Raw genomic sequence first — 27114 nt, 5'->3', positions numbered from 1 at the left:
TAGTTATTGCCAAGGTTTATTAACTGCCAAGACATTAAAACTCGGGGGCAATTGTGCTTGTGCTAAAGTGAGGACAGGAGGAATGCCCTGAATATCTCTCTGAATGACTCAGCTCCAACTGTGAAATATCCAGAAAGCCCAAATATATTCAGACTAAAGTCAAAGCAACTCCAGGCAATCTCAGCTCTTGGTCATGAGGGAAAGGGCAGGGCCTTCACACAAATGAATCTCTCTGTGATTTCACCACTTCAGCTCACTGTCTGACATGATCTTCAGTTTGGTCCAACAGAGCTATCTAAACCTGCTCTGTACACAGTAATAAACATCAGCATAAGTAAACAGTGCATGTTATCTCTCTCGCAGAACCAGATTTCCATACTATTGGGCATTGTGTTCAAATTAATATTAGTGGCAATGAGTGTGTCAGGATGTGCAAACCTCCCTAAGGGCCCACTTCTCCATTCAATGTAGGCTTGGTTCTTTTTTTGTCTTTCAAAAGAGGTATTCCATTTTATCCTCTTCGATCTAGATTAAAACTTAGAAATGCCACACCACAAAATAAATAAATCGAATAGAGGGCGACTCCCAGAAACATTTAACAGACCATAATTAGGCAGCGCAACCTATTCAGGGACTGGAGAAAGTCAAGAGAAAAGACACAAGTTATTAATCATTGTTGCAGCACCAACCTTAGTAAAGGACATGCGAAGGAGTACTGGGTGGATGGCCTTCCAGGAACCAAAAAATGCCCAGCCAAAGGATAAACAATGAATTAAATGACCAGGTAGTTTTTGACATTTTTATGTAATGAATGGAAAGACCAGGAGGTTTCCATGTGATTTTTTTCCCTATACTTAAGCATTTCCTTCAGATTCCTATATCCTCGTACAAGTTATCAACCTGTTTTTACAAACATAAAGACACCTCTATTGCTGTACAGTGCTTGTGCTCCTTAATTTTAATGCCTAGCAAGTCAATACATTAAATCCATTGATATGATATGCAAAGTGCATAGAGCTTTCTATCATTCTATCCAGAATGAAAATATTAATGGATTGCCCATTCTAAACATGAATAGCTTAGAAATAATTTTTGCTTATGTCTCTGACATTTGTTTCTAGGTAAACCCTTTCTTTTCATAAATATTGCATGGAGACTTTCCTTTCTTCTTCCTTTAAACAGAAGGATCTTAAAGTTTTATTAGGTGCCACCATGTGGCGAGTTCCTGTCTCAACATGCTCATAAACTTCAATATAAACATAAACTTCAGTGCTAATCCCAGAAACTCATTGATATAGCTACTAAAATAACTACTGAATTAAGTTAATGCATCCAGGTGGAGGCCTGCAGACAAAGAAAGCACACAAAACAGAGAGGAAGAGGTATTCCTAACAGAAGCAAGGTAAACTGGAATTAGCAGGCATTTCTGCCCAATTTACAAGAGCTAGTTGCTGAAGCACTTTATAAGCTCTCGGGTCCTGTTTGAGCTTATTTAATTGGGGTGGGGAGAAGCAACACTTTTTCAGTCCCTTAATATTCTAAGAGCCACATTACAGACTGAGAACATGCATGAGCATGGGTGCAATGCATGTTACCTACTCAGTCACTCTAAAGAAGCTGAATGTGTCCATTTCACCATGCTGAGTGGGTATGAGAGAGCTGTGTCCAATTGCAGCTCAGAATGAAATAAACTCTAGTATCTACTTTAAATGCAAAAGGCAAACATGGAATGCTCATACATTGCAAATTGTTACGTCCTCATTTATTTTATTAAATAGATTTTTGTTCCTGTTTACTTCAGATGCTAAAATGATTTGGGGGGAAACTAAAAGGAAATAAATATTCCAATTCCTGATAAAGCTTTCAAACTGCCAGGAATAAGCTGATCTCTTGGAACAAATCCAAAGCCACTTCACTTTCTAAATGCAAGTCATAGTTACGTGTTAAAGCTTTAGTTTGAAAATGCCACATTCTTTCTTCCCAAGCATATTTTTAGGTACAAAGCTTAATGATCAAATAGATTCTAGGCAGGCTTAGCTTAGAGGGCTTGGAAGGACGTCACCAAGAAATCTCCTTTGTCTACCATTTCAAGCTGCCAGCAGTGGGAGAAAGCCCAGGGGCACCGATCAGGCCTCACTGTCAAAGAAAACTGTCCTACAAAACCCTTCACCCCTTGAAAGTTCCTTTTGAATCATGCATGAGTAAAAGAAGCTTTCCTTTTATCTTTTGGCCTGTGTCAATGTTGCATCTATTTGCATGTATGCAGGCATGTACCCATATTTCTTTTCAAGCCCTTGTACAACCCACAAGTTCTTATAATAATAAAAGACAAAGTACACAGTTTAACTTGATAACTCCATGTCCCAGGGAAAAACAAGAGGGAAAGTTTCCCCCCAGCAGCGCAAAAAAGAAAAAAAAATCCAAAAATGGTGAGGACCCATTCCTCCCAGCAATGTGTCACAATTCTATTTAACAACTATGACAACAGGGGCCTTTTGGGGAAAAAGAAAGGGGGGACCTTTTATGCAGCTATTGAAATCAAAGGGGAAGAGAGGATTTCAAAGCAAGGTACTTTTCTCTTTAAAAGGAAAAAAGGACAAAGAAGCAGTTTACTTCTTTCCCCCCTTCCCCACCCAAGTAGGCCTTTCATTTACATTTTTCAGTCAATAATCCATGAAAATGTAATCATTATGCATCTGTTCTTCAGAAAGAGGGGATTCGAGCTGCTGATTTCTTTGGACATGAACTTAAAAGTGAGAAATTTCATTTTAATCATTATGTTATAACCTCGACCATGACATGAGGAAGCCTTTTTAATTTTTTCTTTAAAAAAAATCTAACTTTCTGAATATCTAATGGAGATCTACTTCAAAATTATTTTATTTATTCGCCTGATAAAACAGATGTGACCTTATGGAACTGAACTTTTCTTTCTCCTCCTCCCAGGTGCAGTCCATGTTTGCCACAACCAAATTTACTCTGGTGGATTCCCAACCTTGCTGACCAGCATTTTAAGGCATGCAGAGGGCTGCAGGAGGGAAGAAGGAATGAAGCTGCAGACAGACAAAACTGAGCCACACAAAGAGCCCAGATACGGGCTAGTGTAGCAGTATATGAATTGAAATAATAAACAATAAATAAATTTCATCCAAACATACTACCTGCTTCCTCTCTGAAAAATTTCTGGAAGCAATACAAGTCAAAGGAGTAGGTTTTGATTTTGGTTATCCCTGAACAAGAGGCATGATTTAGGACAAATCATGTCCTATGTACATTCTTACATTTCACTTGAGCATGCAATGAATAATTATGCCCAGTCCAGGGCCACCAATCTGGACTGATAAAAGGGGCTTGAAGTGCATTAACCCTGTGCCCACTGATGTGATCCCATCAAGATACAGCTACTCCCTGTGTAGCTACAATTTTCATCTCCAAGTAAGAATCCATTATATTCAATGGATCATTTCTCTTGGCAATGCGAATTGCTAGCACTGGACGTCCAATCCCAGTCAAGACCACAGCAGTAGGCAGAGCTGAAGCCAGCTCTCCCCCATGTTGGCAACTTGTTGGAGAAAGCCCACCCAAAGCCAGCACTACACAGCTCTTGATGTTATTCTCAGGAAGGCCCAGGTGCATCAAACCAAAGGTATGTGCACACAGGCTTTCCTTTTGCAGATTCCTGTGTCAATGGATGGATAGAAGACCAGGAAGTGTGCTAGTGCCATACAGGATATCAGGATGGAGATCAGAAGCTTATTTCCACGGAAAGAAGAGAGAATATTCTGCTGTACTCACCCCTATGCCCTACACATGTTGCTTGTATATGTGGAGGCTTCCTCAATAGTGCTTATGTCAAAAGAAAACCTTGCCTATAATGTTTAACCTCAAGATCTTCATAGCTAGAAAAGTATAAGACTTCAAGGCAAAATCTTTCATTTTTTAATGAATGTATTATTTTCCTAGAGAGTACAGAGTACACTGCCTTCACTCTAAGCATGGCTGTTGACCCCTACAGCAGCATCTCATATTACCATTGTGCCTCTTTTTGGTCTGTGACACTCCTGGTAGCACCTCTTAAAACAACCCTGGAAATGAATGCAAACACTTATTTCTGGAAAGCATTTATTTCATCTTCCATGATCTACACTGCCGTGCTCCATTTAGAGATGGACCTTTTCACTCTTTTGACTTGCTTCCACAGTTGCAAGCTTTCTACTGCAAGACTGGTGGGTCCCAACAGGTAACATACGGTTGTTAGTTTTTTTGTATTTACAAAGTACTGTGAGATTCCTTTGAAGACAAACCATCATGTTCCTAGTGTTACCTTTTTTAAAAAATCAAGAGAACAGGAAAAAAAGAAAAAAAGGCAAGTTTCAAAAGAAAAAAGTCCAAAATGCTTTATCAGGACCAACCAGAAGGCCACAAAACCAGAAACAAGCTCTCCAGTTTTCCAAAACCCTTCATCAAGCTGAATGGTACAAAAGAATGTGAGAAGAGGAATACTGAATATGTTGTGGCCATGAAGTCTTCATTTAGATTCAGTCTTAAAATGGAAAACAGAAATAGCAGACCTGAATGAATTAATTTTTGCTAAGTGCTGCAGGTCACACCTAAGATTCTGGGACAAAGAAGCCATGGTTGGTTCTCATGTTGAAAATAGTTTATTTTGATCTTTCTCTAGCCTTAAGCAAAACACACCAGATCCTTGTTGGGCAGAAAGCCGAGTTTTGTTTGTTTAAAAATAAAGCCAAGTGTTTTTTTCTTTTTCAAAAATTGCAGGACAGAAAACAGTAAAGAAAAAGAGATCAATGTTTTCCTTCTGTTGCTGTCAGTGCTCAGGGATGGATGTCTAATGAAATGACATTTTAAAGCTAGACTCCTTCCTACTCAACCTCCCATTATGGAGAAAAGCATGGAAATGTGTAATTTAAATAAAGAACTGACATTATTATCATCATGGTTAAAAAAGACCCTTGGAAAGGAAATGCTTAAGAAATCAAACTGAAAGAATCTACTGACAGTAACCCCCCGCCACTGCTGCTGCCACTCTGTACAGATTGCCCCCGCTTAAAACACTGATGGGCCCATACCGTTGAAAATGACTGGATCTGAATACAAATTCCTTTAATAACCTAGTGTTAGAACACATACTACAATAGGCCCAGGAAAACACTGGAGAATGATGGAGTGAGCTGTTGCTATAGCAACCTGATAAGAGATTCTCTGGTGCTTTCCACAGTCCCAGCACAACCATGGTAAAGTCCAATTTACAGCAAGATGTTTGTATATTCTCCCTTGTTACTTGGCTTGTCATGTTTTGTTTTTGGCTTTTAAAGAAGAATTTAACTTCGTTTGGTAACTATCTGAATGCCAGCATCTAGTGTGCTGCAGCCAATAATAACTTATCATGCCTTTTTCAGTGAAGTCTAAAGGTCAGCTAGTTAGCCACTTTTCTTCTTAAATGAAATTATATACAAACTCAAGAACAAAGAGAATAGACAGGTTTTTTTCTATTCTGCTGCTTGAGCCACTGTAAGTCTCAATTGAAACATTCTTAGCCAATTCATCACTATAATAAAGAAACAGTAGCCCTCAACTTTGAATTTAAGTTCCTTGCATGGTTAAAGGAGAGGATGCAACTGCTGAAGAACTGGAAGCAAAAAAAAATTTGACCCTGTACCCTACTAACCAATCAATCCACATACTTTAACCTTTTTACGCAATATCAAAAAGTGTACATACCAAATGTTCAAAGCAAGACCTCAGAAAACTGCTTATATTTACAGCTTTTTCTGTAATTACTCAAAGGGCACAAAAAGTTTAAGGCTCAAAACAGGCATTTTCCTATGGATTTATGCTGAGAAAAGAAAAGATGTTTTGAGGTCATTTTAAGCTTTGTACAGCATCTATAAAACTTTAGGAGCTTTATATACTATTAAAATAATAATTACAAATTCTTTGTTGTTGAACATACAATTGGGAAGATATGGTTCTGCCATTAGTCCAAAATGTAATCTGCATTTTCATTTGATGTTCTTTTTGCTTGAACCATGGTTTTATAGCATTTCCCCCCTTCTGACCCTTGTTATACAAGGCAGCTACTCCTGTTGTCTTCTCCTCTAGCCACTTGATTTCCTAATTCTTCATTATTGACAACCATAGGCTACTGTGTACATCTACCCCAGTGTAGCACCAATCTAAAATGTCAGAAATATAATGGATGAGACAGAAAATAAATGAGGGCTTCATATTAAAAATGCATATTGTTGACATGCCTCCTTTACAATTCAAGCGCAGACTTGGAACACAGGCATCTGAAGCTCATCATGTTTGTGGTATCCCATGCTGGGGCATATGGGAAGGGAGAAAAAGAGAACCAACAACACCTCATTTTTGGAAAACCATTGTGATTACATTACCGAAATCGGCCACTCTGATTAATGATACATCCAAGATGGCTACCTTCAAGCTGTGCCACAGCCCCGTACTGTAGTTACATTTCAGACTTAGCCTGAATATGTAATTAATTTTAAAAGCCTTATTGTACTGAACAATGTTGCACAGCCTAGATTGCACCCAAGAGGTAATGGAGCTCCAGCAATAAATTGTCATACAATTAGCTCCATCTGCCTCCTTTGGTTCTTAGTGCTGGCAACACCTTTCTTTCTCTGGTAAAGGATCAGGTGCCAGGGGTCCTCTTTAAGAGGGAAAAGAAGAAATCAGGCCCATCCTGCGTGCATATGCATCTGTGTGTAGGAAACAGAGCTTGTGTTATTGAGAATTACAAAAAGCTCAGGTGCCTACAGCTTGGCATCAGTCCATGGGGCAGGCAGACCTATGGGGTATTTGTGTTACGCTGCTAGTAGGAATTTGGGCTGGCATTTCTGGTAATAACTGACTTCTGGTCATAGCAAATGGATCACTTGCAGGTGAAGAGTCCTCACTGAGCCAATAGTGGGGCATGTATTCATGTGTTAAAGCCCAGCCAGCCCTCCAAACATGTACTCAATGGTTCCAGGCCAGATTGGAGGCCTATACCTAATCTAGAGAGAGAGTAAAAAGCACAGCTGCTAAATACAAAGTAATACCTGGAATTCTGCAAAGAGGGTTGTTAATTTGTTCATTCAGCCTGTTAACAACTTCTTTGCAGGATTCCTCTTATCTGAACAACAAGGTCTAGAAGTCAGGGTTTTAGTGGGACAGTACATCCTCTTGCTTCAAATGTCCCAGGTCTGGCACCTAACATCCTCACCCACTTAGATACCAAGCAGTACCTTGCTTAGGTAGCAATTCATGGGGGAAAGGCTTTTGCCAGAGTCTTCAGAAAGTGTCAGTCAGAGTGAGAAGCAGTGAACTACATGGGCCACTGGTCTACCTCAGTTTAGTGTAGCTCTGATAACCAGTTATTCCCATTCTGCAGACTGGAAGAGAGTAGGGGCAGAGAAAAAGCACATTGGGACTGGATATTCAAAGTAGAAGTGACATTTGTACTAAGGACTTTCTGTTCTAAAATAGTATGCCAAAGTTCAGCTAGATCAACCTTTCCAGCTTGGTGCCTTTTGGATGACCTCATCACGGCTTACCATCAGCCATTCAGGCTGGCTAGAGACATAGTCCAAAACATGTGGAGGGCACCTGGAACACTTTGTCAGATTGTCCACTATGTCAATGGAAAGTCATTTTCCCTTTGTTATGGCTGCTTCTGCTATATAAAATGGATTACAGTAACCCAAGTGATTGCTGCTCTACTTGTGTGTCAATTTTCTAAAGCAAAAATTGTGTGAATGGCCACTGAAGAAAAGGTGACAAACTATATTCTATAAATATCATAATGTGATATACAAACCTGTGAAACATCTTTCTACATTGGGAATGTGACTCTCTTTTTCCTTGGCATGTGACTCTCACTGTTCATTTCTGCAAACTGCTTTCTTTAAATTGAGAACATTTATGAAAGGTCCAAACATCTAACATTTAGTCTTTCATTAGCATTAGGAAACATGGAACTTTTTAGTATTGCCTAATCTTTTCCAACATGCAAAAACCCACAGCACTGTCTCTGTAGTAATGGATCACATTCCACCACTATTTCATAAAGAGATAGACCATTTCTATTTTTCTTTTATTAAAAGCACTACAAAAACCCTGGAGAGAAAACACTAGATATTTTGTCCTAGTTAATGAGACAGTGAAATAGAAAGTCATATATCAATAAATGATACAGCAAGTTCTCATCAAATGCCTCCAGGTTATTTTATATACCTAACTCCTTTCATATAAGGTCTTCTGAAATCTGTTCATATAAACAATTTCACTTTTGCCATCTGTTATCACACACTTAAGTATGCATTTTTTCAATTAATGCTGTAAGCAGTATCTGTTGAAAAAAGATGGGACAGTTACATTCTGAAACAGGAAAATGAGGCAAAGTTAGCAAGTTAAAATCCTCAGTCCAGTCTGGTTTAAGTTTTATATTAACCCATTTTAAGAATGTTGGATGGTAAGAAACTTGGAGTTATTTTGCATAGCAGCAAACACTGCTTTCTCACAAAGTGCACATTGAATAGGTAATTGTAGCAAACCATGTGAGAGCACCTGTATGAAGTGTATGTTTGTCAGGTGATACACTTTTTCTGATACATATCTTTCATCTTATATTGTTTTATTTTAAAATATTTTAATTATACCAAAAGTTCAGTGAGAACTGGTATTACAATACAGGAAAAATATGTTAATTTCAAGCAGATGGAAATACATCATATTAAAACAAACTGTAGTGACACTGAAGTGGAAACATATTTGTGAGATGGCTGAACAAATCACAAGTACTGAAAATTGACCAATTAACACTTAGAAAAATCTTTTCACTTGCCAGTTGGTGCTCAGCTTGCCTTGTAATTAGCCTTCCAAGCAGGCACAGTTCCAAAATATTGGGGGGTAACAAACAATGAAGTATCTGTCCTCCTCCACTCCCACAGATGGTTCCCCTTCAAGTTTCTCCATGCAAGACCTGGCCAATATGCCACAATTATCTCAATAATCCAATTTCATAGGTCCATTACTCTCCCTCTACTGACTTCTGGTGCTCCTTCACTGCAAGTGCCTAAATAATGCAGGGGAGCAGTAACATCCTAAGTTCTTCATGAAACAACAGATCAAAAAGGTAATCTCAGTTACAAATGACTACTACAAGGGTAATCCTAGTTACAAATGATTTTTAAAAAAGGCTAGCTTAAAAAAGAAATGGGGTGCATGTTTCATTTGTTAAGGCCACAGCTATTTTAAAATACCTGTTGTAGGCTGGTTGCCAGCCATGTTGACTGTACCATCTTGGTCACCATCTGTGTTTTCCAGCTACTATTGACATTTCTATGACTTCTAAACCCCATTGCCCAGCTGTTACTACATAAGCAGGATAGCTAATTATGAAACAACAATTACGTTTGTCTAATGCTAAAATGATATGTGACTGAAGACTGCTTCACAGGTCCAAATCAGCAAGATACTGAAATCTTTGATTAAGTCACAGTTGTTTATCACAATCTTTCCCCAGTGCTGGATTTTTTATACAAATTAGTCTTTCACACAGCCTCGGATATTTGGCAACACAAGAGCTTCTTTTTTAAAGGGTAAATAAGAAAAGATTTTCTGGCTAGTGGTGCATAAGCAATGAATGAACCACTACCTCAAGATCTATTGCTCTGGCCCTCATTTTTTGGGAGGGGGGATATTTTTAAAAGAGTAAGAGCTGGAGAATCAGCAACCACCTGAAATTCATAGCGGCTATGTCATGGTCAAAGTTTTCTTGAATCCCCATTCCCACTCTATGTTCAGTGGCAAAGTCTCACAGGGAATTCCCTCATTATGGTGCACTTCACCTGATCTCTCCCATTTGTAGCACCTTCGTCTGCCTACAAGAGTGACAATCATCAGGCATCATCTAATGACAGATTTTGGCTTGTGCTCACATTGGTATCCATGTTGGGAGAAACCAGATGGATGTGTTGAACACGTGGCTTGGGGAAGGTAGCTCATGTGCATCAAAGCGCACATGCAGGACTGGCTCCTGGTTTGAGGGGCCCATGTGCAAAGGGTTCTCTGTCAATAGGCAATGGCAGGCTTACTGGACTGTAAGAGGTCCAGCTGCCAGAAGGCAGCGTCAGGGTGCTCCTTTAATTTCCCGCAGTTCCTCAGAGTGATACTAGGTTGGCAATATGGCAGGAAATGCAAAGTGTGCCTAGACTCAGCCACCTGGTGCTACTTGGGGGAAAATAAGGAGAGCTCAGCAGCAGGCATCAGCAGTGCCATGAGAGTGTGCTGAGATCCCAACAGCTGCCAAGAGATGGTGTTGCTAGCGTGTGAGGATGCATGTCTGTGCTTGCATTGGGCAGATACCTGGGACCAAACAGAAAACTTGCTAATCCCCTAGTCTTCTGGAATGCCCCGCTAAAGATTTTGAAACTAACTTCAAAATATGCGCTTCTCTTCAAAACAAAAATTGTATTTTTACATTTGTATCTTTTTAATTTATTGCAAGTAAGTGTGAAACCAGATATAATATTACTATAGATCTTGTAATTTCGCCCCCTCTGAGTGAATAAAAGAGACCTACTTTGATAAAAGTGCATGGAATGAAATAATGTACCCTGGAGGACCACGGGGTGAAATACACTGTCATGCAAATAGATGTCCCTGTTCTTAACTTTCCCCTTCTCTCTTTCCCACTGCAAACCACACGAGCTCCCAGAGATGCTTTGCAAAGTTCCCCCAACCTTTTAGAACAGATTAGGAAGCAGGGGGTGGACTGTGGCAGGAGGACAAATCACTCCCCTTCCCCTTATGGAAGATAGATTAATTGAATACCACACTCTGGCCTGATCTTCAAAGTAGCCAGCTGGGGCTGCTAATTAGCAAAGCAAAAATCACAGGAGATGTTATGCAGGGTCACAGGTTTGGCCTTTTCCTCACCCTTCTTTTTTGGGGGGGGAGAGAGGAAATAATTGTTCTCTTACTCTTGCACTGCTGCATATCCTATACCAGGATACTTAGATCATGTTTAACTAAAACAACAATCAGCTGCTTTAAAAGATGTGTACTCTAGCACTTTAGAAGGATCAAAACAAACAACCTTGAAAAAGATAAATATTTAAAAGTCGAAGGCCCCCAAGAGGCATGGTATTCTGGTATTCGCTACCACAAGGTGCGGCAATGGCCACTAGATCATAGCTTTTTAATTTATTTACTAATTTCATTTTTATACCATCTATTAGCTGAAGGTTTCAGCCCCTCCTCAGCTCACTTAGGTGACTTTGGGCCAGTCACAGATTCTCTGCCCAGCCTACCTCACATGCTATCGCTGTGAAGATAAGATTGAGAGGAGGAGAATGATGTGAGTGCCTTAAAAGGAAAAAGGCAGGATAAATATAATAAATAAATAACATGAAGAAAATGATAAAACTGAAATAGTTAAAACCACAGTATAAAAGAACTAGAGTAAGACCTAGCATTAGTGCAAAAAATTAAAATATAACCCAAAATTTAAAACGAACTAAAATTCCTAGGAAAATAAGGTCTTTACCTGGCACTGGAAAGAGTACAATGCCAATGCCAGACAGGCGTCACTGAGAGGTACATTCCATCTCTATAATGGGAAATGCGTTCTTCTTCGTAGCCACCCACCTGCCTTCCCTTGGCAGGAACTCCCACAGAGGGGCCGCTGAGGTTAAGAGTCTGGCAGCTTCCAAAGGCAGATTAGATGAGTTGTGGAGGACAGGTCATGCTTACTGGCATGAAAGGTTGTTAGAAAGCTCATGCTACAATAAAAGGATCCACTGTGTTGTAGCAACTGGGCGACAGACAGGAATCCCAGCTCAGCCAGGAACCACGCTGTGTCCATGATTTTGTGTCCATTGCTATGTAACTCGTAGGGTTGTTGTAAGAATAAAATACAGAAGGGGCAAGATGAAATGTTATGAAACGACAACATGAACAGCACTAATCAAATTTGGCCACACTCATGCCCTCTACCATCACACGAGAGAACCCCAGTCACATATGTATCTGGCACTGAACTAGCTTACAGGTTGGCACACTATGTGGAGTACAAGTAGCCGAAAAAAAGAACATCACACCAGATTTGGCTCCTGCCACCAACAGTGCTCAACAAATCTTAGCTAACCTTATTCTTGCCATGAGCCAAGTCCTCCATCCAGAAAGTGGAATTAGGAACTTCTGACCAGATGCTAAGCAATGAGATCCAACACAACTGTGGGGTTATTCCCTATCCTCCCCCTCAGCTGTTGAGGATATATCCATTGTTCAGAGGTCTAAAAACTGAAAAGCAACAAGCTATTCACAGGTTTCCAAGTGTCTACAAGGCTCAAGTGTTGCTCCAGAGAGAGTCCAGTCACTGTCCTTGAAGCCAGTGTGGCATCCAGGGAAGCCTCTAGGTTTTCAAGGAGCATTAAATGGTTCCATGTTTTTACTTGTTACTTGTGGCAAGTTACATGCAGTCACAGGAGCAAAAAATGTGCATTTATGATGAGGTAAAGCTTTTGCTTTCAGGTTCACGTAAGTAGTTGAACACTACCTCCCCCCCAAAAAAACCTGCCATTGAGACTGCCATTTCTCAAAATAAGGATATTTTTCCAGACTCCCAGCAAAAATAATAAAAAATCTACTACAGTATGCTGTCACTCACCAGAAGAAAAATGTTTCAAAATTTCTTCAAGCCTAAATGAAATAGGATTCCCAGAGCTGTCCATGCTTAAGCAAAGGGTGTACTCCGCAGGATAAAATTGGTGAGCACATTTTGTAGGGACTGAGCCCACTCCTATTAAAACCCCGCAAAGGTCATGGATACAGATTCTAATTCAGACGAAGAGGGTGGGCCAGAATCCACAGCTGAACTGCCAAAAATAAACCTGGCAGACACTTAGAATTAGACAGTTTCAAATTTTGTGGGAAAGTTTATTAAGTAAGCTGATACAGAATGGGGCAGATCTAACATTATTAATTCAAGGATAAAGTGTCAGGTTAACAGGGAGACCAGCTGAGAAGCATCAGGTGCTCCAAGTGATTCACCTGAAACAGGAGGACTTACCATGAAGGTGTATCTCACTCCTTCCAGTTTGGAAAAAAAAAGAGGGGTTTATAGTTTGGAATTAACATATCATCATTGTGCTGTATTCCCCAATTGTCTTTGTTTGTTTCTTTTGTCATTGTCTCCTGCAAACTGTACTACAAAGTCAGTCTATCTGGTCAGCTATAATGTAATAAAGCTTTTTAGCCAGAAACCCTTTTTCCTGGTTTGCTTTGAAGAAGAAGGCAGAAGAATGGCCAGACTTTCTTGCTCACCAATAATGAATAGGTCAGGGTTTGGCAACCCGTGGTTCTGGAGCCGCACGTGGCTCTTGAATCCCTCTGCTCGCCCCCCCCCCCAAATTAGGCCAACCACGGATAAATCAAAGAAAAGTTTCTGAAGAAAACCGAACGTTTGATGATATGTGGGTAGATTCATTTGCTTTTACTGCTGACAAACTTATGGGGTTTGCTATTTAATGCATGCAGCCCTTTAGAACTGACTTTGACTCTGCAGGAAGCTGTTCTCCTATTCAAAATATATGAAAGGAGTCCTACTAGTTTATAAGACTAAAAATAACCATTTTTAGTGACTGAACAAGAGCTGCAGCTAAGTCATAATGAAGATATAGATCTACTTCCTTGTTTTAAGAAGATTCTTATAAAAATTCCAGCAACATTATTACATTGGGAGAGGGATATTTGTTCAATATTTCACCAGTCTATTATTTATATTTGTTGTATCGCAGAAACTCTACTTACTGTATGAAAGTATCAATTAGTCCTTTTTTTATTCAGGTTGACAGCTGACTGCACCCTCCAGTACACGTGATAAAAGGATGAGGGCACACAGAAGCAGACGGCATTTTTGGTTTGCTGCAGATGGCATGTTTGGTTTGCTGCAGGTGGATAATTTAAGTTTGGCTTTTTATTTCATAAATATGAGGACTCAAATAGACATTGAGTATTTTATTTGAAAGTAACCTTCAACCCAGAGTCTTTTTTTTGGAGTTCAAAATGTTTTTGTTGCATGCAGAAATAAAAATTTGTTTTCTCTGTAGCAGTTCATTGATTTCATAAATGCAACACACTATAGTTTTTTATACATAGCATAAAGGTAAAAAACGATATATGCAGTGTTAATCTTCATTTAAGATGTCAAAAGGGTTTTGCGGCTCCCGGTGTTTTCTTTTCTGTGGGAAGCAGGTCCAAATGGTTCTTTGAGTGTTTAAGGTTGCCGACCCCTGATCTAGGTTGATAATATGCATTAATTCAAAAGCAGCACTTAACTGATCCCAGCCAAGGACTGGAAGTGGAGCAGGATGAGATATTCTTGACTTTTTTTAGCTTATTAATATAAATTAGGAAATCAAAAAGTTTGCTTACTTGTAAAGATAATATTCAGCTTGATCCACTTGCTCCCGTGAAGAAATGTTGTCTATAAACTAAAAGAGTAAAGGTCTTTAAGATGACAAGTTCATAACACAAAACAAAGCCCAAGAAGTTTTACATGAAACAATCACAGCTTTAATTCATGTTTTTAAAAAATCACCAGAACTAAAGTCTGCTAAAATTATTTACTCAGTAGCTGTATGTTTTGCTGTAAGTCAAGAAGTGACCATTCTACAGATCAGGATAAGCTGAGCTTCTTTTTAGAATATGTTAAGAACGAAGTCCATTCCTGAGATTGTCTTTAAGTCAAATTTGTATATAAGATGGATCATGCATATAAAAACCATATAACGCTTAAGAAACATTTCCATATACATCAAAACATCTTAAACACAATACCGCATTTTGATAATTACAATCATACAGTAATAATAAAGTAACCACAGGTACTGGAGGAGAGGGGGTGGGGAGAGAGAGAGCGCAAACGAGAATTTGTATGTATGTGTGCAGCTATATGGTACAGTTCTTAAAATAGTTTATATAGAAATACAAAGGTTAACACTTCTTGAGCTAACATTAAGCCTGACATTAACTGGATGATCATGGGGATGGGACATGTTGGAGAGGATGGACCTGGTGCTGGAGAGTCTAGGTTTGATTGTACTGCCAGAGGCAAGAGACTTGCATTGGACTCACACTTTGGAGGCATGGTTACAAACCAAATAAAATGCAGAGTTACGGAATGCAACACTAACTCCACGTGATCCAAAACACACTGGCGCAGATATGCTAGTTTTTCATGAGCATGAAAAACTACTATAGTTTGACCATCACCACGGAACTAGTTCCAACTTTGCCACTTGCTTCTTTTCCCCTCCTCTGTCCCTTTCCCTTCTTCCCTCTCTTTGCCACCTGGCACTCGCCATCTGCTGCCCTCAGGTGCCCAGTCACCACTCAAGGATGAGGCAGGACTTCTGCGTTTGCTCATTCGTAAGTAGGGGTTGGTCTTAAGTTGGATGTTCAAAACTGGGGGACTGGGTATAGTTCAACAAGTGTCCTAATTACACTTGTGTTCAATCAACAGGTCCGAAAACGTGCCAGTTAATCAGATCATAGAATCACAGAACAGTAGACTTGGAAGAGTCCAAGAAGGCAGGATTATTCTAGATGCATGAAACTCAGCATTCCTTTCCTTTTAAAAATACTTTCAAGACTACGAAAATAGGAAATAGGCCTTAACATACAGAAACAAACACTGGCAAAATCTGAGAAGGGACTAACGGGTACTCATGCATAACTCCCTTGACCTTTCTGCAAGAAAAAATAAAAATAATCTATGCAAAAGAACTGATATAAACAAAATGTGTTTAATTTGTATAATTTATACAAACTACAGAACTCAGTGTTTTGCCAGAAAATTGTTTCCTTGGCAGAGTTATATTTATGAATGCCAAGTACATGAGACATCACCAGCGGCTTCATTTTTACTGAGGCTACTTCTGATGTATTGAAGGATCATTTTCAGGGTTTGAATCATTACCCATTTCTCGAATACAGGCAAGAGTGAAAATCTGGGACACTTAGAAGATCCTGAAGTATCCAGGATCAGGGTAGGGTCTAAATACCTATATTTAAAAAAAAAAAGATCTGAAATGTTAAAGAGCTTCTGAACTTTTAAAGAGGCACCATATATAGTTTCTTCTGTAATCCCTTAGCACTATGATGATTAAAATATTCCACCTTCTTTGCCAAGGATACCTGTTGCCGCATGGAAGGCCTGGATGCCAAGGATTGCTCCTCAGATTAAAAAGGATGGGCTGCAATGCAGAGCTTGACAACCTGTGAACCCCTAGATGTTTTGGCTTACAATTTCTATCATCCTTCACCAAAGGTGATGGCCTTTTCCTTCCCTTTCCAGGACACCGGGAAATGAGGAAGGCAGTGATCCCAATACATGGTACTTCACAAGATCTATCCAGGAAAAATAGGCAGTCTGAATGGAACCCAGAAGACTGTGATCTTGAATAAAATCAGCACTGTTAGCTCTTCCTGGCCAATGTTCTCCTGTAAGCAGGTGAGCCCCTATTTCACAGTATCTGCCAGGGCAGGGCCTTGGCCACCTGCTCTCAAGTCTCTGGGTATTACAGAAGAACAACTGTCCCTCTCAGCTTTGGGGCTTAAGGGCATATGTCTAGTTCTGCATGAAGGCAGTATATCGAACTATCTATAATTATCACTGAACTGGAAGAAGTCATGCAGGGAGCAGCTGCTTTCTCACTACCATATTAGAATTAGAGAATACCCAATTAAACAAGCAAACAAACTGCACTTTTCTTTTTTGTTTTTTAACTAGACACTTTTTCACACACTACTCAGTTGACCTATGGAACTTTCTTCCACTAGATTCCCACACTGTAACTTGACAGGGGCTGGGATTGAAAGGCAAGCAAGAAAGCACTCGCTTAGGCCACTCTTTTCTTAAACTATACACACTACAGTGCCTAGTCCCCTTTTTGATACTATACATAATAAGCAATCACAAAAATTCTCATGCATTCATATCTGGACAATGCAGCAATGCCTGGCCCAATAAGGTGATATTCTTTCGCAGGCATTTTTCCTCTTGAAAAAAATCCAATTTAGCAGATTGCCTTGATGTGATATTGACACACATATGACCCCTCATGCCAGCCATAGTTTATTGACATGTTGGAACACTGGCGCTTATCTGTAGGCCTGAGGGAATTAGGAAGTGCAGCTTGTTCTACAGAGCATTAATGCTATATCCATGGAAGGTCAGCTCAGTAGTGGGACGAATAATGTGGATTAAAAAATAATGACAAAGCCGGACACTAGAGATTAGAGAGAAGGCAAATTATACCAAGGCAGATCATCTCAAATGATCTGCACAGGGCTTTAAATGACTACCGCTGTGCCTTCAGCAATAGGCTAATCCAGGCTCTATCTGAAGCAGCAACATGCATTCAGCAATACAGAAAAAATGTTCCACTTAAACATATCCTGTCCAAGGATGGCTTTTTTTAAAGGCAAGCTGAAGTTTCTGTCCTTACCTGAGATACGGTTAAAGAGCTGACTGGAAGCTTCCTTTCATAAATCCTGTCCATCCAACTAGCTAACTCAGCTGTAAAAATAAAATGAAAACCTTCATTTCTCACCAATTTTTGGTTACTGGGGGTTAGGGGGGATGCACATAAATAAAGACATTCTGAAATCTGGGCTAAGAGACAAGCAAAACACTTATAGTTGCACTTTTATTTGAAAGGAAATGCAATACTCTCAAACCATCTATGCTGAAAGTAGAAACAAAAGCAATGTAGCATGCAGAAGCCCATCTGCCTTCCTCTCACCAATGTTACCCTACCACACTTCCCCTACTGCCATGTTACCTGGACCAGAGAAACAAAGAATGGAGTTATAGCAACTGCAACTACAAGTTTTAGCTTGACTACAGAGTCCAATATGTATGTTTCCAAATGAGAAGGATAAACTAGTTTTAATTTGCATAATGTATGCAAAATGCAGAATCTGAGATTTTACTGTTGCTGAACTACAGACCCTCTTAGACTGCAAATCATAGCAGGGCTTCTAATCAAAATAACCTTCTGTGCATAACATTAGTTGATTTGGTACTGTGATTGCTTAAGGATTTCACTCAGTCCACATTTTGAAGTGAACTGATTCCCTCTACCAGACTAATACATGGATAGGAATGCAATTATCCTTTCTGAAACAGTTCTCTTACTAGAACATGTAGCAAAATGTAAATAAGATACATATCTTATCTTAAAATGCATTCAAAATGCTTATTTTAGAGTAAAACTTGTAGACTAACACATTTGTGAAAAATACATTAAAATACAAAGCTTTTTTAAAAGTAAAAAATTGTTCAGATATATCATCAGTCAGGATGGAACTGACTTATGAATGAACACAAGTGAATCATAAGTAAGTGAATACTAAGCTGGAAGGGGCCAGGAGGCCATCGAGTCCAACCCCCTGCTATTGCAGGACACTAAGTTACACCATCCCATTCAGATGCCTGTCCAGATGTGTTCTGAATCTCTCTAGTAAGGGAGAGCCCGCAACTTCTCCAGGTAATAGGTTCCATTGTCATACTGCTCTGAGAGTGAAGAAATTCTTCCTGGTTTCTAAATCCTGTTTCTTTTAACTTAAGCCCATTATTCCATGTTCTGCACTCTGGAATGAATGAGAATAGACTGATCTGTCCATCTTTGCCTCACAAGGGCCCAGTTTACACACTACATAAATAACCTAAAAGAAACTACAGATTCTTTCCTGGGCTTGTTGAGGCAGAGAGGGAAGCCAAAGGTCTGTCTACAGCACTAAACAACCCAGGCGGACATATCCATGAGCTGTTTAGCTGCTTGCTTGAAGTGAGAGCAACCAAGTGGTGCAGAACAGCAACCTGCTCCATTCATGAAATCCCACAATGAAATTAAAGGGGGCCGTTACCATGCTGTGCAAACTGGGTCAAAGAATCAGAGTTTGGAAATCTTTGCTGGAAGATTTGGAAATCTTTTGACCCATTATCTAGTGTGTTCTGTTAACACAGATCCATCAACTACATCGTGAAAGTCTCATTTAAAAAGAGAAAGAGAAGAAAAAGAGCTAATTAATGCTACAATCAGGGAACAGATATCAGATTGACTGACAGTGTTAACAGGTCTGACAGCAATATTTCAAATATCTTTGAAATGAGTAATTTATTTCAAAGAAGTAATTTATTTCCAAAGGTGCTTCTTTTGATACATCTGCCACATTCCTATGTACAAGACAAGACTTTTCCTAGAATCAGTCAATGCACATACATTACGTAGCATGTTATTAAATGTTTGAAACTGTAGTTATTGTTCAGTCATGTTGCACTCACGTGTTAAGTAAAATGTTTCTACTCCTAAGTGGATGGACACCAATCTTCTAATCAGGTGTTAAATGTCAGCATGTCTATGCAGCTCGGTAACTCTGTAGTCTAATGTTACTGGTATCCTGGCCTAGAAGTGACTGTTTCCTTAAAGATTAAAACAATTCTTTCCAAAAGAAGCCATTGTGAGACCTTAGATCCATCTGAATTTACTAATTATAGGCCAGTTTCTAAGTTACTAACCAAGCTGGTGGAATAATGGCTGTGTGGCAATTCCAGCCTTCTGAATGAATCAAATTTTCCAGTTTCTACAAAAGTGATCCAATGGACTATCTTTATCAAGAGAAATAAAGGAAAGGGAGAATGTAACTGAAGAGGTTTTGATACTACTCTTTTTGGATCACTGTGCCACAAGTACTGTTCTAAAAGATGGTGCTTAGAGGTTACTGTGTAGCCCTTAGGCCAATCCAACTGTGCCATTTCACTAGCAAAAGTGACACTGTGCCAGCAGAACCGAGATTTCAAACTCTTTGCAAGAGGAGAATCCAACTGAAATCACAATGGAGGAAGTACAGTTGTGCAACTAGTTGTACATTACACTTTTCAGCCAGTTGCACTTGCGCACATGGTTGTACATTACTGGCATGATGCACAGCCACTTGCTCTGTGGAAAGATCCACTAGCACTGTTTGCAGAATGACACTGTCACATACTGCTGTATGTCATCTAGAACAGGGGTCCTCAAACTTTTTGAATAGGGGGTCAGCTGAAAGGCTGCGGTGACCGTCACAGGCTGGTGAGGTGGGGGTGCGGGCTGGTAAGATGCCATCAGGCAAAAAAAAAAACAGCCTAATTTGGTGTTATTAGAGGAACCATCTTGTCCCATATGTATCCCCTGAGATTTAAGATCCAATGATGGGACCGACAGTAGGTCCAACATTTAGGAAAGCAAGATTTATTTCTATTTATTTATTTAATTACATTTATTTTCCTCCAAGGATGACAAAGTGACATACATGATCTTCAGCCTCGCCATTTTATGCGCACAACCTTTGTGTTTAGGTTGAAAATCAGTAACTGGCCCAAAGTCATCCAAAGCCAAGTGGGGACTTGAACCAACATTCCCTAAGTCCCAGCCCAGCACTGTTACCATTACATTACATTGCCATCTAATAGAAACAGTGCCTTCTCAGTAGACGCACCTGTCTTCTGCAACTGTCTTTAGAGAGAACTCCACAAAATATAAACTTGCTTGTGCTTATATACCTTCCAGCTGGTTTTAACATGTCTTTTATCGTAGCTGTTTTCACTTCCATACAGAACTCAAAGCTGCTGACCTCATTTTCCTCCTCCTGCTCTCAATCTTATACCCACAACAAAAACCCTATGAGGAAGGTTGGACTGAGAGTCTGTGACTGGCCCAAAGTTACTCAGTTGGCTTCCAGGACTGAGCGGAGACTAGAACCCAGATCTCCTGAGTCCCAGTCCTACACTCTTAACCACTATACCACACTGGCTTTGGTATATGGAATCAAAGTTGAAAATAAGTAGCATGAATAAAGAGACAAAAACAGCATGAATACTGAAGGCCAATCTAGCCAACACAAATACGCTGAGAAACAGTTTTACTTGCAAGTCCAAACATAGCTGTGGGCAGCGGTTTCATGACATGCTACTTGCCTAGCTTAGAAGGTATTATTATTCACCTGGTATTATTCATCCTGAGGCTTATTTGTTTTGTTCTTAGGGACAGGCAATTCTGCTGACTTCAAGTCTCTGTTCCTTTCATATGTTTTATCCACTCAGTTTCTGCACTGAGTTGCAAACTTTTTACAATGTTTCTCAAACTGCATATTCTGTTAAAAAACCTTTCTTGCCAAGAACTGAGTTGCAACATCCAGTGGTGTGAAATCTAGTGGATAGCTACTTTCTCACCTGCACATTAGTCCACAGTTAGGCAAGCAAGTAAAACAACGAGCCAAATGAATAAGAAATAAATTTCCCAAGGATTTCTGCTGTTCAGTGCAGTGAAATTGGTTAGTTTTATATTGCCCAATAAAAAGATGGTTCAAATCTGCAATAACTTTGTTTGTAGTGAAATCAATCGTTTCAAGTAAGTGAAACTGCTCAGGACAAAGTGGCCAATCTTTATCCGGCATTGGAACTGTATACTGTACTCATATGGTACAAAAATGTAGTATATTCTATATTGCCCTCAGACTAAATCCAAATGACTCATGGTACTATGGAAATACCATGAATCATCCAAAGAAAATCCTAGCTAACTGTAAATTCAGAGTGGCATCTGTCCAGCAACTAAGGATTACCTTCCAAAATAATGAGATCTAGAATTGTCTATTGATAAAATTCACCTTAAAACTGCCCGTGGAGATTAAAATTCCTGCCTTCTACAAACGGATGGCTCAAGGGACTAGTAACAAGAGATAAAGCTTTTCACCTCCTGAAAATTGCTGGTTTAAATCTCACTCAGGTCCCCACCAATCAATAAAATGTTGTTGTAAAATAGCTGCTCGGTATCCTCCTTGAAATAAATCAGTGGTACCGGATTAGTTTCTAATGGACAATACAAAAACCATCAGGACAAAAGAGTAGTTTGAAGGAAGCCACTGCAAGAATATAAACCGTCAATGGGAAAGCAGAAAAATTATAACATGCATAGAAATAAACTCTCTTATGGCATTCTGGGTCACTGTAAAATAGTAAATTTTGATTCTTTAAGGAGAGCCACTGATGCAATGGCACCACAGTGCCCTCTCCAGCACTTGGTAGAACAAGCCAAGAGGCTGGATGCCGGCCAGAGGCCAAGTGGCATAAAACTCAAAGTAAACAGGAGCAAGTATGCTCTGGAGCACGTAATTGTGCCTGCCAGTGGCAGTGTGGAGAGCAACAGAGGCTTATTTTGCTGCTTCCATTGTGCCAATAAGTGGCTGTCCAGCAGAGCCCTTTCAGATGATTCAGTGGGTTATCAGGATCCTCCCCACGGGCAGAGCTGTGGACTCCTTGAGGACCAGCTGTGATCTTCTTGCATCACAATGTGAGGAAAGAACTGCTGGTCTCCATGGCAAGCTTTATCGTGCTATTGGTGTAGCTCCAGGGGAGATGTCTTATGCTACCACCTCTTCAATTTTGTGGGATGTGTCAGTTGCTGCAGACTGATAAGGACTAGATACTTGCAGCAGTGCAACTGCCCAAGTTTCCTCTCGAGCCATTTCGTAGCCAAGGGGGTATGACTGAACAGATCCAACAAGGGGAATGTGCATCTTTAGATGAAAGGGTGGTTCCTGCTACCCTTAAGAAGGCAGTAGTATGGCCACTCTTGAAGAAATCCACTCTGGACCCAATAGTATTTGACAACTCCCTCCCAGCTGTGAATGCCTCTTCAGATTTTAGAGATTTTAGAAAAATTTCTTTCTAAAATTTCATTATATAGTCACATTCCCACCACATTTGAAAATATGTACTCACTTCACTTGGGTTAAATGACACCTCCATACAATCTTGTAGAAATTTTCCTTAATTCTTACTGACATAAATTTTAGTATTCTCTTCATCCAGGTATTTTTCCAACCTTTCTTGATAATATTTTTCCCAAATCCATTTCCCATGTTGCTTTAAGTGAATCATAGTTTTTTGAATAAAATCTAATAAATTTTACTTACTATCTGCATGTTCATCTGCATATTCTCATTTTTTCTTTTCTGTAATCATATCTTCAAACTTTTGTAATCTCTGCATTTACCTTTTTTCTTTATCTATTTAGACCAGCATGCCAATTGAATCACATTATATTCTCCTTTACCAGTACTGCTTTTATCTAACTATTATTCATTTCCTTTTACCAATCTTTTAATCTAACAATTTTTAATTCCTTAATATTTTTCCTGATTTCTCCCTTAGGTTTAATGGAAACCCTTCTAATTTATTTATTTATTTAGAAAATTTCTACACCGCCCCATTCACCGAAGCCTCGGGGCAGCTCACAAAACATTAAAATATAATACATTAAAAATATAAAACGAATTTACAATATAAGTTGCATTATTGGACATAATGGTTATTAATCCTTACTTCTCTCTACATTAATCAATCTGTTGTGCAATTACAAAGGTGTTTCGGAGCCACAACCCATGTTTTATAAAAGAGTGACAAAATCTAGGGTTTCATTGTTCTGGCTGTGACTACTGGGGCCTTTAAACAGTGTAAGAGAAAACTTGTCCACATCAAGGGCCACTTCATACACATTTTATGTCCGTATATGCCCGACCGCCCTTTGAGATCGGCGGGAGAGTCCCTTCTCCGGGAACCCTCCATGAAAGAAATTAGGAGAGTAAGTACTCGGAGGAGGGCTTTCTCTGCGGTGGCGCCCAACCTATGGAATTCACTCCCCAAAGAGGTCCGCCTGGCACCGTCGTTACTGGTTTTTCGGCGCCAGGTAAAGACCTTTTTATTTAAACATCATTTCAATTGTTAAAACATACGATCTGGCCAGGGCAACTTCTTCTTCCTTCTCTTTCTCCTCCTATATTTTTATTTTATACTGATAATTTTAATTTTATTTTTGTAAATCAATGTATTTTTTGTATTTTTATATTTAATGGTAATTTATTATGTACTATTGTATTTCAATGTATTTTATCATGTTGTAAGCCGCCCCGAGGTTTCGGCAAGGGGCGGCATAGAAATGTTATAATAATAATAATAATAATAATAATAATAATAATTTTACTACCAAGATTAAAATATATATATATAGGGCTGCTTCAAAACACGTGAAAGCAGAGCAAGATGCATTTGCTTCCCTATTTAATTTTCATGCAGGACTTCAACTTTCCCCTGCTACACAAAAAGTCCATTATGTGTGCAATGATGAGTTTTCCCTGAGTGAGCACTGTCACCATTCATAAAGACCACAGTGCCACCTTGTGTTAAAGTAACTGATATTACAAGGGGTACTGTTTGAAGACAGGGTCAGACATTTCAGCTAAGCCTACAACAGAACTGCTGTGTTTTGATTCATGATCTGGTTATTTATTTATACTCCATTCTTGGACCCTTAGTCGTTTTAGACTCCTGACATGGGTGCTTGTTTCCTCTGATTTTTCCTTCAAAATTAAATTAAGATTCTTGATCCATCATCCTTTATCATTCTGTGGAATTTGACTAATTTTCTACTTAAATTTGTGCAGGGGATATAAAGATTTCTAGGGTTCACCTGTAGAACTCACAGGGTACCTCTTGACCAGGTACTCTCTCTGAGCCTAAGCTACCCCACAAAGTTATTATGGGGAGAGGGATTTAATGAACACTGCCATGAGATCTTTGAAGAAAAGGGAGAACTAAAATATAACTTGGTAGCACAGTACAGTCCACAATTACCGCTTCAGTAGTGTGAATGCATGGAGACATGTTATGTGTTAGATTCTGTTGATGCTGCATGTATGGACTGTGGGAGTTAGATATGCATCACTTGTGCCAGCTTGGGATGAATCCTATCGGAATCCATCCCTCCAAGCTTTGTGGGTTTCCCCTTGTGCTCAGCTCAGTGGTCCAAAGCAAGCCAAGCTAAGAGGAAGAAAGCGTGATGCAAACATGCCATTTCCAGTGGAAGTTCTCCATCTCCCGAAAGTCCAGTTTTGCCCTACATGTCTCTTTGCTTTTGCCACAACAAAAGACAGCCACTTTTCTTGACTGTAATGTCAGGGCAGTTTGTCAAGCCCATCATTGCTTTTAAGAAAGCCTAGTGTAAAGCATCAAGAAATGCCAGTTTAGATAATAGTGCCTCATTGTTTAAATACCAAGTGTCAAAGAAAAAAAAAGTCTCACCTAGGCTCTTCTGTTCTTTTTCTCTTTGTTCCCATGGTGTACTGTCCAGATAAGCTGCTGAAAGTATACATCTTTTACCTAATTAAAAAAGTCAATTTGTGTTAGCAAGATCATCTAAGAAAGTTTCCATTTTTCTAAATGAAAATTTGATCAAATCCTGTTCTCTAAATTAAATGCAATAAATTGCTCTGTAGCAGCTCTCATGTCAGGAATCATTACTACCATTATCCTTTCAAATAGCAACTCTGATCCAACATGCACCTTCTAAAGAATTAAAATCGGGTGGCCCCAGTCAGTTACATTTATCCATGATTAAACCTGAAAGAAAACAATGGGACTTCAGTTAGCTTGAGCCATTTAGGGTTGCAGTCTAAGCCCCAATAAAATCAAAGCATCCTAGCTGAGATGTCAGTCATTAAGTACTGGATAAATCTCCGTAGGATTCTGCTAAAAACCCAGAAGTAGTACAGTGCCTTAAAGAAGTATGCACTCCCAGCATTGACTTTTTCACATTTTCTTGCATTACAGCTGGGAATTGAAATGGATTTAACAGGCATTGTTGCCACTTGATGAAGACAAGATGTTCAACACTGTAAATGTGCAAGGCACTGCAAGTCACAAAATAGCATAGGCATTAGCAATGAAGTTACATTACTCCAAATTAACAAGATTTCTTTATATGTTTCTTTTCCTATTAATATCCAAAGGGATTCATTGAAAAGTCAACAATACACAACTTTTAAAGCATCTAACATTTTTAAAAATAAAACTCCACTCAATAATAAATTTGAGTATGTTTTAGCTTTGCTAAAAACAAAAGTTTTCCATAGCTTGGACATCTGTAAACCTAAATGAAATAGAGTACCATGAAATCTGGGCAACTCCTGAAAAGGCCCTGTTCCTATCCCACAAAATGACACCTCTCTGAAATGAGGGATATAGTGCATGGCCTGTTCTGTTGTTTTATAGGAGGGCTCAGGCTATTTAAGCCCTACCATCATTGCCCAATTGGGAGGCGGGATTTTTAATCCCCAGGAGAAAAATCTTAGTTTCCAAATATGGTAAAGGTAGAATATATTACAATTTCAGTGCTGGTAATATAAGATATCACGGCAACACAGACAAAATCTTGAGAAGGACCTACACATTGTGCACATGAGAGAGAGGGAGGGAGGGAGGGAGGGAGAAGGCATATGCATTAAGGAACCATGTGCTGGGGATATAACAAGTAGGGATCAAGTTGTTTCCATGTGGATAGGAGGGGCTGCTCAGTGGTAGAGCACATATTTCAATTCCCAGTAGAAATGAGAAAAAGCCTTGCCTGAAACCCTGCAGTGTAGATGAGCTTCTCCAAGCCAGGTTCCTTCAGATTTATCAAACCGCACCTCCCTTCCCCTCAACCAGCATGTGGATTGATGAGAAGTCCTGGTCTGACACATCTGAAGGGCAACAAGTTAGGAAAGGCTAAAAGAAACAAATAGAGACAGAGGATGGGCAACTTAGGGCACTCCAGATGCTTTGGTCTCTAACTTCCATCAACCCTCACAACTGGCTATGCACGCTAGAGGTGAGGGTCTCAAGCCCACCCCTTGTCCACAACAGCCACTCCAAATGATGAACCAATGATCTAACCAGGTATAAGGTAGTCCCTAACCGCCTTCATGAAAGGAAAATGAGTTCTATTCAGTCCTGTGTGTCTGCCTGCCTAGTGTAGCACTAGCAGAATTCTAAGGTTCTCTAAGACATTTTACACTACCCTACTCAATGGAAAAAATAGCCAAAAAAATTACACTACAGTACTTTTCAATACACTTAGTACAAAGCAAGATCTTAAAATTAATATGCATAAAATTGCCAAAATATGCTTATTTGGTAACAACCATTTGTTATTGACA

The 27114-nt window shown here is 39.5% G+C and overlaps 1 protein-coding gene across 4 annotated transcripts in view; it reads right to left on the bottom strand.

The window, feature by feature from the left end:
* MRPS27 (mitochondrial ribosomal protein S27) overlaps positions 1 to 27114 on the bottom strand; it is a 57730-nt gene that overhangs the window by 29399 nt on the left and 1217 nt on the right. The window contains exons 2-5 of one of the 4 annotated variants that reach the window (XM_044446151.1): positions 26541 to 26683; positions 25220 to 25297; positions 17544 to 17614; positions 14467 to 14525 (exon numbers count right to left, since the gene is read on the bottom strand). In XM_044446151.1, coding sequence (XP_044302086.1) covers positions 14467 to 14525; positions 17544 to 17614; positions 25220 to 25297; positions 26541 to 26658 — 326 coding nt within the window. In that variant the 5' untranslated portion in view covers positions 26659 to 26683. Of the gene's footprint in view, positions 1 to 14466; positions 14526 to 17543; positions 17615 to 25219; positions 25298 to 25480; positions 25531 to 26540; positions 26684 to 27114 lie in introns of those variants that run through there. The other 3 variants (XM_044446152.1, XM_044446154.1, XM_044446153.1) reach the window with 3 other exon arrangements.

Source organism: Varanus komodoensis, unplaced genomic scaffold (assembly GCF_004798865.1).
Source record: "Varanus komodoensis strain SLA01 unplaced genomic scaffold, ASM479886v1 scaffold5, whole genome shotgun sequence".
Lineage (NCBI taxonomy): Eukaryota > Metazoa > Chordata > Lepidosauria > Squamata > Varanidae > Varanus > Varanus komodoensis.
This window is presented reverse-complemented; position numbering and strand designations above follow the sequence as displayed.